Genomic DNA, 13,945 nt, shown 5'->3' on the forward strand with positions numbered 1-13,945 from the left:
ACTGCATTGCATTGCTAGAATTGTTACATGTAAGCTCATTTTCAAAATTGCTGAACAAACTCTTACAGATGGATGATTTGTCTTTCAAGTATAATTTCTCCCGTCACATTCTAGACTGAGTTCCATCCAACAACCACAGTGTTGTTATTAAGTGATGAACTTACAAGACATCAAATATATAAGTCCAGCAGGGCATTTCATAATAATCTATTAGATTCAGACTGGCCATTACCAAAATATGGAGAGTGGTTAGTGAATCAGTTAGGACTATTTTTGTTTTCTCCTTGGTGTTAGACCAGGAATAGTTTTGCCAGTGATTATTCTGCACGCCCTCTTGACATTAATGGATATTTGTATGTGGAGGGAACTTGCAAAAAATAAACAGGAAGAACTTTTTTTTAAAACAGTGTAGCCTGTGCCCGTCTCAAGTGGGCAAATAAAGGGCCAGGGGATTGAATCATTCTTTGATTAATTTTGGATGATTTCACACAAGTCATTGTTTTTATTGTAGAGTCTGTCCATATGTATTGGTGCATTAAGTAAATACGCTCAACTCCAGTCCTTGTGGAAGACACATGATTCTGAACAAGTCAGTGCCCTGACATGGAGCCTGGGAATCTATACTGTATGCGGTAAGTGTGACTTTGTTGTAAATTAAGCTTAAAGCTTGACAATGCTTTTGGTTTTTGACATCTTAAATGGAATGTACATTTAAATTTTTACAGGATTATCAATATCAAAATTAAAACAAAGCTTTAATAGCAAGACTTTACAGGCTTTTAGACATATGGAGAGGTTGAAACATGGCAATTAAAACATTAAATATGAGGTGCTCATGAGTTGGTGAAGGTTGGCTTAGAGGAGTGATGGGCAAGGATTTAGGGCTGCATTTTATGGAGCTTTTGTTGATGGGGTGGCTCATTAAATTGGGCAGGTGCACAGCCTCGTAACATTCCCTCTCCATCCTTAAATTGTGGTAGATTGATAGGCACCAAAAACAGTAGCTGTCTGCTATTTTTAAGTAAGTAAGGGTCAGTAGGGATTATTACAAAGTGAATGGCCCTGGTGATTCACTGCCCAATGTCATTACAAGGTGATCTGGGAGGCTGACAGGAGGGGACAGCCGGCTTTATTTTAAAAGAACAATTTTTGGGAGTTGAAAAGAAAAAGGGCCACTAACTTGTCTAAGGTGGGAGTGTGCTAATTTGTGCATTGGGGGACTGTCTCGATAATACCCTTGCAATCTTCACCCCCCCCCCCCACCCCCCACTTTCCATCTCTCTCCCTGCTCAATATCTTCGACTTGTGTTACTCCAGGGGTCCATTGGGCCACTTTCATTCTCCTTCCTGCTGTCTCAGGAAAGAGCCACAATGAAGCTTTTAATGACCGAAGCTATGAAGCTGGAGTGCTGACGATTTCAGGGGGTGAGACTTGTCCAGGCTTTCTCTTGGTCTGTCAGCTGCCTCTCCCTTTGGTGTGGGACAGGGTATTTGCAGCATCTTTTTTCCTGGATGAAGCCTGGAAGGATAGCCAGGTGAATGTTGAAACAGATTACTTTGGTAATAAGAAAGCGCTGTAACTATTGGAACTTCGAAATGCCTGCATTATTCCAAGAGAGAGAGCTCTGCATTACTTTTGGCATTATGCAATTACTAATAGTTGTATTATTCTTTATACAGCTAGAATCTTCACCACACTGATGACCACATCGGACACTGCAGGTGAAGGGACTTTACATGATTACCAAGTAATCCCAACTAAATTTTAGCTTGAGTTTCTACATTTAGAGAGAATGAAGAAGCAGTAATAGAACTAGATCTTTCTTTTTAAAAATGATAGTATCGTTCACATTTTTCATTGAAACTCAGTATTAATGTCATAGGATCACATACAGCCAAAAAGGAATACTCTGTTCCAAGTGGTATAAGGTATTGCACAGCAGTATGCCATTCTATACTGTGCATGAATGGCCTTATCAGATGAATTGGGTGACTCCTAAACTAATACCACAATCACAGTAACTATTTTCCCAAAGTGATCTATAACTCTCTATTTAATCATTGCTAATAAAGTTGAAGGCTTTTGTCTTTTATTTCTGAGCAATGTATAAGTTCCACTTCCATTTATCCAGCTTACAAATGTGCAACTCACTATTTGGATTAGTAGGTATGTAGCTCCGTACTGAAGTAGCTCTTGGGTTCAGTACCATTCACTTTGCTGTAAAGAATTTGTAACCAGAAAGGCAGGCCCACAGACAATTGTGCATAATGGTCCCAATCTGTTGAGACCACATCAAAAGGCTGCCTCTCCCTTAAATTGTTTTGGTCAGTGGATTCCAACAGCACTGGCCATTGCTGCTGCCTAGCCTTATACTCATCCTCTCTCTTGTAGGAGAAGTTTCATTCTTCTAACCTATTAATAAGAGAACTGTACATCTAATTTTCAGTTAACAAACCACCAGGAACCTAGATATCAATTGATTCTAAAGTTAATAGGTTTAACTTGGCTTATTTATGGATCATCAATAGTATATTTTGGTTGTTTAAAATTGCTTTAATAGAAATGTCATTTTTTAAATTTAACAAACGCGTGCAGTTGAAGTAGTCTTCTGTTCTTAAGGCAGCTGTAAGATCTGTATTAGGCCATTAACTATTTAAGCCCTTCCTACTTGATGTTTCTTAAAGTATACTCCCCAAGTCTGGAGCTGTTTGTTTCCGTGAGACACTTCCTGTACAATTATTTAAATGAAGGACTGCATCACTCTTCAGAGTCTCGAAAGCTTCATTTCAAAGTTATAATTTCATACCTTTTGTGACACAGAGCCAAAAATTTACATTCAATGTTTGACTTATAAACTTAACACAACAAATTTAAGTCCGATTTCGAATCCTTTCAGGTTGTATTTAGACAAATTGTGCGTACATTAGGGGAAAACAAAGTTTAAAACCAGCACCACATGCACAGGAGCACCATCTAAGTTCTACAGTGTAATGCTCATTACATTTTAAAAATGGACTTCTTCTAATTTGAACTATTCTTCTAATAACTAAACCCTCTGCCTTCTATTGAAAATGAAATTCTGTAAAGGGAGTATCATATTCTGCAATGTCTGCACATAGTTCCACAGAAATTATTTTTTATTTAAACGGTCTTCATAAGTTGCAGCCAGATACATTCCAACCAGACATTTGTATGATAGCCCAGGATAATTGGGTCAATAAATGAGTAGTATCCCTCGCTCTGGGGATGTGTAAACACTATTCCCATTCAGAGCTTGGGTTGCCTCTTCCTTTCAGCTGTGCAAGAAAGTAACTTCAAAAAGGAGGAAGTGTGGCAAAGGAACTGAAGCTCTTCTGGCTAACTGCTGATTAGAAGTAAGGGAAAAGCAGCTGACTGACTGGTGTCTTAACTCACTAATGCTTGGTCTGTTCTCAGAAAATCCAAAGAGGCATTACAGATATCCAGTACAATTGATATGGTTACATTCCCTGGACTTATTCTTTTGTGTAAGATGATATATAGGGCAGCATGAGAAAACTCCTATAAAGTAGACACGTTGACTGATTTATAGTAGTGGCTGACACCACTGGGGCAGAAAAGACCCTGATGGAATGCTTATGTACTTTATTGTATTTTGGTTTGCATGTACTTCATCTTTTCTGTTTTAAACTGTCATTAAAGCAAATGACTTGATTGTTCTGCATGGTCAATGATGATGCTTTAAAAGCACACTCAGTAATGGTTCTAATTTTCTTTCCAGTTCTTATACGTTATACCGTTATTGGTGTGTTGAATATGTGGGTTTTGACCACCATAATGTACTACAGGAAGACTGGAAAGAGAAGGGAGTAAATGTGGCGAGGAGCAGCACCCTGGTGAACTGGTTTTCTGGACTAAGTCAAAGATGTGGCCTTGGTGAAATTTGAGAAACTGCACTTTACAATGTATCACAATAGAATAATGACTCCAAATAAAGCAACCAAATATGCTGAGTGAATTTTGGATCTGTCAAGTGAACACATTGATATAGCCATCATTCTGAACCCTTGGCATAGTTCATGAGTGAGTAAATTATACTGTCAATGACTTGTTAAAATCATTAAATGATTAAAGTAGAAGGTTATTGTCTATCTGTCATCAGTACGATGTTGAGAAATTTACAGCAGCTCAATGGATGAGAATAATGTTAAGATTATTTTAAAACCTTAGACGAAAACAGAAATTGCTGGTGTAACTCAGCAGATCTGGCAGTATCAGCAGCAAGAAAGCGGAATTAACATTTTCAGTTGGTGACTCTCAACAGAATGGAGAATGAAAAGTCAATGGAACTGAAATGTTCACTCTGCTTTCTTCCCACAGATGTTGCCAGACCTGCTGAGTTTCACCAGCAATTTTTATCTTTGTTTCAGATCTCCAGCGTCCATAATTTTTTATTTCATAACCTTACACTTTGAGTAGTTCACAGCTAGCCAAAGTGAGATAAAATTAATAAATGAAGGTATTTACTACAGTAACAACATTGTAATAGTAATAAGCACAAGCACTAGTTTATAACCTGTTAAGTCAAAACTTTAAGGACAGAGCTGTGTAAAAGCTTTGTGGTGAGCATCTATGATCTGCAGACAAAATCCCAGAACACTCTATAGGCCAATATAGGTGAAAACTGAACTGAGGTTATCCTTTATTACAGATATTATCTGTTATATTCACAAAAGCTACTAAATGTAAGTTTTCCCATAAGCGTTTAATACAAAATTACAGTATAGTCAAGATATAACACAATGTTAACAATGTGTGAAGCTGGATGAACACAGCTTTTGTGCTCCTGAGATGCTGCTTGGCCTGCTGTGTTCATCCAGCTCCACACTTTGTTATCTTGGATTCTCCAGCATCTGCAGTTCCCATTATCACTGATAACACAATGTTGACTGGTCTTCAATCACTGAGTGGTGAAATGCCACAGAGCTGGGCTATGACATTGTTACTGTAACTTTGAATCCAAATGAGATGGTGCAATAGGAAGAGCTGAGGGGATAGTCATTCCACTTATTTATACTGACAGCCAGACCAAAATTAGGCACAAGGAGATACATTTGTAGATGATGTTTACATCACATGACCTAAGGTTAAAAGCAGATCAATCAGGAATAAAACTTGAAGATCTGAGACAAAATACAAAAGCAGTCTCTGTAGGTAGTCCAGTAATGCTTGGGGTGGTAATGAACAGGACTGAATGAGGCCATTTGAGGAATAGTCTATAAAGAGAAATCAGTGTTGTAAAAGGGAAAATGAGTTCAATGAGAAATTCTGAAGAAGTGTCCTGACCCAAAATGTCAGTTTTCCTGCTCCTCCGATGGTGTCTGGCCTGCTGTGTTCTTCTAGCTCCTCACTATTAGCTCTACTTCGAGCATCAGCAGTTTTTACTATCGCTGAAGAGATTGTTGTGGCCTTGACAGAGATCATTATAAGACCATAAGACATAGGAGTGGAAGTAAGGCCATTCAGCCCATCGAGCCCACTCCATTTAAATCATGGCTGATGGGCATTTCAACTCCACTTCCCTGCACTCTCCCTGGAGCCCTTGATTCCTTGTGAGATCAAGAATTTATCGATCTCTCCCTTGAAGGTATCCAACGTCCAGCCTCCACTGCACTCTGCAGCAATGAATTCCACAAGCCCACCACTCTCTGGCTGAAGAAATGTCGTCTCATTTCCATTTTAAATTTACCCCCTCTAATTCTAAGGCTGTGCCCACGGGTCCTAGTCTCCCCGCCTAACGGAAACACCTTCCCAGTGTCCACTTTTTCTAAGCCATACATTATCTTGTAAGTTTCTATTAGATCTCACCTCAATCTTCTAAACTCTAATGAGTACAATCCCAGGATCCTTAGCCGTTCATCATACGTTAAACCTACCATTCCAGGGATCATCCGTGTGAATCTCTGCTGGACACGGTCCAGGGCTAGCATGTCCTTCCTGAGGTGTGGGGCCCAAAATTAGACACAGTCCAATTATATTCTCTTTAACCACAGGGGAGGTCCCAGAAGACTGCAGAATAGCTAATGTTCCTTTTCTTCAAGGAGGGCAACAGGGATCATCCTGGAAACTATAGGCCAGTGAACTGTACATCAGTGACAGGAAAATTATTGGAGAAGATTCTTAGTAAAAGGGTATACTTGCATTTGGAGAAGAATGGGTTTATTGGAGGTAGTGTAGCTTATGCACAGGAGGTCACATCTCACAAATTTGATTGAGTTTTTTGAGGAAGTGATCTTGATGATCAAGGCAGGTAAGGCAGTGGACGTTGTCTACATGGACTTTTACTAAAGCATTTGACAAGGCCCCTCACAGGAGGTTGGTTCAGAAGGTTAAATCACATGGAATCAATGATGAGTTGTCAAATTGGATACAAAATTGGCTTGGCTATACAAGACAGTGTTGTTGTGGAGGAGTGTTTTTCTAACTAGAGGTCTGTAACTTCTGGTGTTCCGACAGGTCTTACTGAGAGCTGTATTTGTAATATAATAATTGATTTGGATGAAAATGTCGACGGCCTGATTAATAAGTTTGTAGTTGACACGTAAATTGGTGGTGTTGTGGATAGTGAGGGAGAATAGCAAAGGATGCAGCAGGATTTGCTGGAAAGGTGGGTGGAGAAGTGGCAGATGGAGTTTAATCCTGACAAGTGTGAGGTGATACATTTCAGTGGTCAAATGGAGGAGGAAAGTGCACAATAAATGGCCAGACCCTAAGGAGCATTGATATATAGGGGGATCCTGGGGTCTAAGTCCATGGTTCCGTGAAAGTGGCAACACAAGTGGATAAGGTGGTTTAAAAAAAAGTACACTTTTCTTGGAGCACTGAATATAAAAATTGGCAGGTCGTGTTGCAAATTTAAAAGACTTTGGTCAGGCCACATTTGGAGTATTTGGTCTAATTCTGGTTGCTGCATTGCAGAAAAGAGATGGAGACTTTGGAGAGGGTGCAGAAGAGGTTTAGTAGGATGCTGCCTGGATTGGAGGATAGTAGCTATCAGGAGGGCTTGAACAAATTTGGATTTTTCTTCCTAGACTGTTGAAGTCTGAGAGATGACCTGATAGAAAGATATTAAATTGAGATGCATGAATAAGGTGGTTAGTCAGAGTCTCCCAGAGACATGGTGGGCCAAAGGGCCTGTTCCAATGCTGTACTGTTCTGTTCTAGAACAGTAGAAATTTAGATTTAAGTGAGAATGGGAAAGTAAATATTAACTATAAAATGGACTATACAGAAACTTCAGAACTTTGAAATGAGTGCACGTAAATTCTCATATATACACTGTCACTCCAGACAAATGGGTAGTGTAAAAGAAGTAATGAGCAATTCATAGTTAGTATTTTATAACAACTTAGATGTTAATTGACATAACATTAATTAAAGTACAAGAAAACCCATTACTTCCCACACAAGATCCCATGGACTTGAAGTGTGAAATCAATATTGTTGAGGTACATGGTGATGGCAGTATTTTTCCACCAGTGCTGACAGCTACTGTTTTTGGAGTTGTGATTCTGCCGAGTTCAGAAATTCTGTTACTAAGGGTTGAATTTTTTTTTAAAGTTTGAACACAAGTTTATTTTTTAAAAAAATTCTAGGACTTAAAGGTTTAACAAGTTTCACTTTTGTTGTAAATTTCATTTTTTTCTTAAAATTGCTTTAATCAAAATCTGCATACAGCGTGCAGATATTTTCATAAAGTTTTCTTGTGATTTACCATTAGTTGGAAATAATTTGAAATCAAAACCAGCTTTTCTTTCCAACAGAAGACAATCCTCATGAATTTCAGTTGTGCATTTTTAATGAATATTACAGCCAGGTTTTTAAGTATTAGCTTTTCAACATTTATATTTAAATGATTATAGCAACAAAATTGTTTGCATGTTTTAATTATACTATGTATTGTTGCAGTGCAAGTGAAAACATACTTAAATAAACCATTACCAAAATTATTATAAATGTAAAATGTGATGAGAGGTCCATGAGAAGTACCATCATTGACATTCTGATTGCTCAATCACAAGGTTGTAAGAAAAATACAAACCTAAGTGGTCTCTATTGGTTGGAAAAGTGAACTATTCAGATCTTGTGTATCAGTTTCAATATTGTTCATTAGTAATGCAGCAAACTGTATATTCATAGGGCTACACTCAGCGTTTATATCTGACTGAAAATGAAGATAGTATTTCTGGTAGATACAAACTTTTTAGTCAAGATAAAGCTTGTTGAGTTAATAATTCACTCAGTGCCATTCTCTGTTTCAAAGAACTATAATTTACTTTTGAATCTGCTTCCACCACACTCACTTCCAGATCTTGGTGTTTCTCACATCACTTTAAATCACTTGTTCTTGATCCTTTTGCAGGTAGGAATAGTTGTTCCCTAGACATCTGTTTCAACACATCATGATTTTGAATACCTTCCACAAATCACATCTTGGTCTTTTCTCACAAAAATAGTTCCAACATCTCCAATCTATTTTCATAACTGAAGGTTTTCTTCCATTGAACCATTCCTGTGAATCTTTTCAATACTGTCTCCTATGCCTTTACATACTGTCTAACATATCCCACCTACAACTTCACTTAATACTCTGCTGAGGCTGAACTATGTCTTATAAAAATATGACTTTGCCTCCTTGCTCTTGTTCTCTATAGCTCTCTAATTAAAGCCTAGGATACTGTGACCTTTATTAACTGCTCTTTCAGCCTGCTCTGTCACTTTCAGCAACTTCTGTGTATATGCATCTGGTTTCTTCTGTTCCTGTACCCTTTTTCTACTGTCTTTGTTTTCTTCCAATCAATTAAATCAACATTTCTCTACATTACACTTGATCTGTCACCTGTCCATCCATTCCATTAACTTGTCTCTGAGCTCTTGGAGGTCCTTTGAAATGGATTCATTTTAACGTAATTTCATCTGAGTAGCTGTCAGGACTAAATATTAATACAAATTACAGATAAGTAATGTGGAACACAGATCATTGACTGATGTAATAGCATTTCTAATGTCAATATAGACAAACCTATAACTGGTAAATATGGAACTTAAAACTTTTACAAGTGACTTCATACAATGTAATGTTTCAGGTGATTTTTCTTGCATAAAGCACACAGATAATAGAAGATAAATTTATGATTAATCAATCTGTCTTCATGCCTTATTTTGTAAAGCAGATTATGTACATCTCTCATTTTTGCTTAATCTAAGTTTATTCTTTTTTGATTTTGTAAATGGTTTTATTTTACCGTTCTTGATAAGGAATTACCACTTATTTACTTGAGACAATTTTGCAATTGAATTATATCACTTCTATGTGTCTTGTTCCATTATGTAGTGGAGCTAGAAAATGCCATGTTTCAGTATTGAAGCCTTAAAAGATGTTGTAGGTGTGCCATTGACAAAAAGGATTAATTATAATGTTATGAAACAGGAATAGCAAGTCTTACTATAACAGGGTTTGCAGTAGTGTAATGAAAACATTCAACGACCCTCAAAATTGCCCCATTGTTCCTAAAGAGACTTTACAAATAACTGCTCTGAAGCAAATTAAGTTATGACCAAGTTTATTATTAATTACATAGCTTTAGCAGAAGATAGATAAATAATGCGGTAAACTAAGCTCTAAAGCCCAGTCTTCTTTGAGCATAGCCTCCACTCACAGGCAGGCACAGGAAAGGTATATATTTTAAAATGTAGTCTTGCTGGGACAATAAACCTTTCAAACAATGAATATGAGGCCTTTATGAAATCCTTGGACAATGTTTATTTTCTTTTAACAGGCCTTCTTGAATTCCAAAGTTGCCAGTTCATATAAACAGATTCAGCAGGGACTATACAGACTATACATTTCTTACAGGGACTATTTTCTTAGAACATTCAACAGTTCGATAACTGGAAATTTGAGAGAACAGAACATAGCAACAGTCTCTAACGCTTCCAAAAAAATCTCACTCAGCTTCGGTGGATTAAATTGCACTTGCCATACACTGATAGGGCGGTCAGTTAGCTCAGCTGGGTAGATGGCAATTCTGGCACCAGCTGAGATTCCTTCTCAACATCTCCCCTCAGGTGAAACCAACTCTATGGTCGCGGAGGATTATGGCAACTTAACCTTTACACTGATATCAATAACTCTACAGCTTTATTCTTCACTATCAACCACATGTCCACCTTTTGTAATATATCCAAAGTTCACATTCATACCCTTTAATAAACAAAAATTTGATTATCATATTTTACAGGTTTTTCTTTTGATTGTGAACTAACATAAATGGGCCTGTCATTGCAGGAGGGCAGGAAGAGAAATCTCAAAATTATTTTCAAACCTGATTTTTAAAAAATTGGATGACCTTATTGGACTCATTGGCCTAGGCTGATCACATGGTCATTTTTCTAGAAACTTCTGAACCCCACCTGTACAGTATAAATACTCCAACTGAAGGACTGCAGCTGTCTGCTTCCAGCTAGCACAAGGCAAGAAACCCTGAAGGCCTACTACGCTAAAATGAATGCTAAGAATTTTAATTCCTTTTTCAACTAACAATGGAAACTTTCATGGGGAAAATTAAAGTCGCACTGTTAGGTTAACGGGTAGGTTATTAACTTATCAAAATCGGCCATCAGCATCTGAAATGCCTGACTTTGTCACATGACTAAAAATGGAGTTTGTCGAATTTCTTAAAATTCCAAAATTCAGGCAGTTAGGGTCTTATCACCACAAGGAGAGTAACTGAAAGGCTTGCTTTACATCACTATCTCTCGAACGTCTCACCTCAAGAAAGAATCATTGACCTTAGCTGCCAAACTGAACTAAGTCTCCGCGTACCAGAACAAACATCATACATTTGCCATCATCTGCTCCTCAGCTCCCAAGAAAAGAATTGCTTTAAGCCAACAGACTTTCAATTGGCTGCTGACTCAATAGACTCAAAGTCATGCAAACCATTACCAAGTTTGTTGATTTTGAGAAATTCATAGATTGTAAATGTTTCTCCGCCTACATTGTATGCTTGTGTGACTGAATGAAGTGGCAAAGCAATTTCTCACATTAAATGTTTTGTTAATAAATCCCACCTATAGGTTCACCTTAAAGGATTTTGTTGTGGGTTTACTTTAATAGTTGGAACCCAAAAAAAGTTTGCAGATCATCTTTCAGCTCACCTCTTTAAAGGGAGGAAAAGGGGAAAGGTGTAATTTAAATTAACTTAATTCCCCACCTGTCTGTGGCAACTGTAACTCCCAAATGTCTGTTATATTTTCACCCAAAATCAGGCCAGAAAATTCACTTGGATTGTTAACGAAATAGTGGTTCAATTTTGGGAAGAAAGGAGAAGAAATGAGAATGGAATTAATTTTGGTACAGAAGATGTGAGGAGGAACTATTTACAAAATATAAAATTTAAGAAATCACTGGTACAATTGGTTTATAATCACTTAAATATAGCTACATTGCAGGACAGAGCATATATATAAAGCAATAATAGTATGGCATATGGAAGGTACTTCAATAATTAGACAAATCAAATTGGTGAAGGTAATCCAAAGGAAATGTTCATAGCATAGTCAGGACAATATTTCAAAATAATGCATTCTGGAAACAACATGGAACAGATTACATTTACCAGGTAAAGAATAATGAGACAGGTTTAATTAATTACCTTCTAGGTAAAAGTGATCATAAAATGCTATAATTTCACAGTTTGAGGTGAGCCATGTAGGTTTAAAACTAGGGGTCAATTACAAGGGTATGAAGCCAAAGTTGTCTCGATTAAACTGGATAGGGAGGTTGAAGGGTAAGACAGGGGGCAAGGTGCATACCTGGTTGGGGGTTGACCCCTAACAACTCCAATTTGACAACAATAAGAAGGGGTCAAAGGGGTTGCTTCTGAAAGCCACCCTTCTCCCACCTGTTAACTTTTTATTGCAGGGTTAAGATTATAAGGACGGTGTTTCAAGATAGACTGTTTGGTACCTTTGTCTTACAACCTACCACTACAACCCAGAATAAAATAACCTTTTAAAGTGGCAGCATTGTCACAATATTAGACCATAAGACATAGGAGTGGAAGTAAGGCCATTCAGCCCATCAAGTCCACTCTGCCATTTAAATCATGGCTGATGGGCATTTCAACTCCACTTCCCTGCACTCTCCCCGTAGCCCTTGATTCCTTGTGAGATCAAGCATTTGTCAATCTCTGCCTTGAAGGCATCCAACGTCACAGCCTCCACTGCACTCCGTGGCAATGAATTCCACAAGCCCACCACTCTCTGGCTGAAAAAACGTTGTCTCATTTCAGTTTTAAATTTACCCCTCTAATTTTAAGGCCGTGCCCACGGGTCCTAGTCTCCCCACCTAACGGAAACAACTTCCTAGCATCCTAGATCATGCTGAAGGATTCTGCATCCTCCCTCCCACCCAACTTGGTATCATCTGCAAACTATGAAATGTTACATTTGATTCCCTCATCCAAACCATTTATATTGTGAATAGCAGAGATCCCAGCACCGGTCCCTGTGGCATCCTACTAGTTACTGCCTGCCAATTTGAAAAGTACCCATTAATTCGGTCTCTGCCAACCAGTTTTCCATCCATCTCATTACACTTTCTCCAATCCCACGCACTTTAATCTTGCACAATAATCTCTTATGCGTGTTGTCAAACACTTTCTAAAAGTTCAAATATCGACTGCACCCCCTTTGTCAACTCTACTAGTTACATTTTCATAGGATTCCAACAGATTTGTCAAGCATGATTTCCCCTTCATAAATCCATGCTGACTCTATCTGATCCTGCCACTGCTTCTTAAAGGCTCTGCTACAAAGTCCTTGATAATGGATTCGAGAACATTCCCCACTCCCAATGTTAAGTTTATTAGTCTATAATTCCCTGTTTTCTCTCTACCTCCATTTTTGAGTACTGGAGTGACATTAGCTACCCTCCAATCTGCAGGGACCATTCCAAGGTCTATAGAATCCTAGAAGATGACCATCAACGCATCTACTATTTCTAGAGCCAATTCCTTAGGTAATTTGGGATGTAGACTATCAGGCCCTGCGGATTTATCCATCTTCAATCCCATCAATTTTCCCAGCACCATTTCTCTACTAATATTGATCACCCTCAATTTTTCCCTCTCACTAAATCTTGCATTCTCCAACATTTCTGGTATCCAATTTGTGTCTTCTTTTGTGAAGACAGAACCAAAGTATGTATTCAGTTGCTCAGCCATTTTTGTCCCCTATTATATATTCCCTCATTTCAATCTGTAGGTGACCTCTATCTTCCATAATCATGAAGTGCATTAAGAGGTTGGTCATGGCCCAAATCAACTCCAGTCTCCCAACCTGCCTACAATTTGCCTACTGCCATAACAGGTCCACAGAAGATGCCATATTCCTAGCCCTGCATTCATCCTCAGAACATCTGGACAACAAAGATACCTACATCAGATTGCTGCTCATTAACTACAGCTCCGTCTTCAACACCATTATCCCCTCCAGACTGATATCAACACTCCATGGCGTTGGTCTCAGCTCCATCCTCTGCAACTGGATCCTCAACTTTCTGACCGATAGGCCACAGTGAGTATAGGTAACTGCACCTCCCCCACAATAACACTCAACACCAGAGCCCCCTCCCCCAAAACATGCATGCTCAGCCCCCACTGTACACCTATGACTGTGTTGGCAAATTCTGAACTAACACCATCTACCAGTTTGCTGACGACACCACAGTAGTGGGTCAGATATCTAACAATGATGAGTCAAAACACAAAGGAAACAGAGGGCTTGGTGATTTTGTGTAATCTGTCTTTCAACATCTGCAAAACTAAAGAACTGATCATCAACTTCAGAAAGGAGGAGAATGCACCCCCATCTACCTTAACTGAACTGAAGTTCAGAGAG

The 13,945-nt window shown here is 38.4% G+C and overlaps 1 protein-coding gene across 3 annotated transcripts in view; it reads left to right on the top strand.

The window, feature by feature from the left end:
- slc66a3 (solute carrier family 66 member 3) overlaps nt 1–11,831 on the top strand; it is a 38,552-nt gene extending 26,721 nt beyond the window's left edge. For 2 of the 3 annotated variants that reach the window (XR_009445708.1, XR_009445707.1), the window contains one exon: nt 512–621. Coding sequence is in view for 1 of the 3 variants with exons in the window: in XM_048531599.2 (XP_048387556.1) it covers nt 512–632; nt 3,762–3,853 (213 nt within the window). In the remaining 2 variants the exon portion in view is untranslated. Of the gene's footprint in view, nt 1–511; nt 633–3,761 lie in introns of those variants that run through there. The other variant, XM_048531599.2, reaches the window with a different exon arrangement.
- Nucleotides 11,832–13,945: the final 2,114 nt, after the last annotated feature.

Source organism: Stegostoma tigrinum, chromosome 4 (genome assembly GCF_030684315.1).
Source record: "Stegostoma tigrinum isolate sSteTig4 chromosome 4, sSteTig4.hap1, whole genome shotgun sequence".
NCBI classification, from domain to species: Eukaryota; Metazoa; Chordata; class Chondrichthyes; order Orectolobiformes; family Stegostomatidae; genus Stegostoma; species Stegostoma tigrinum.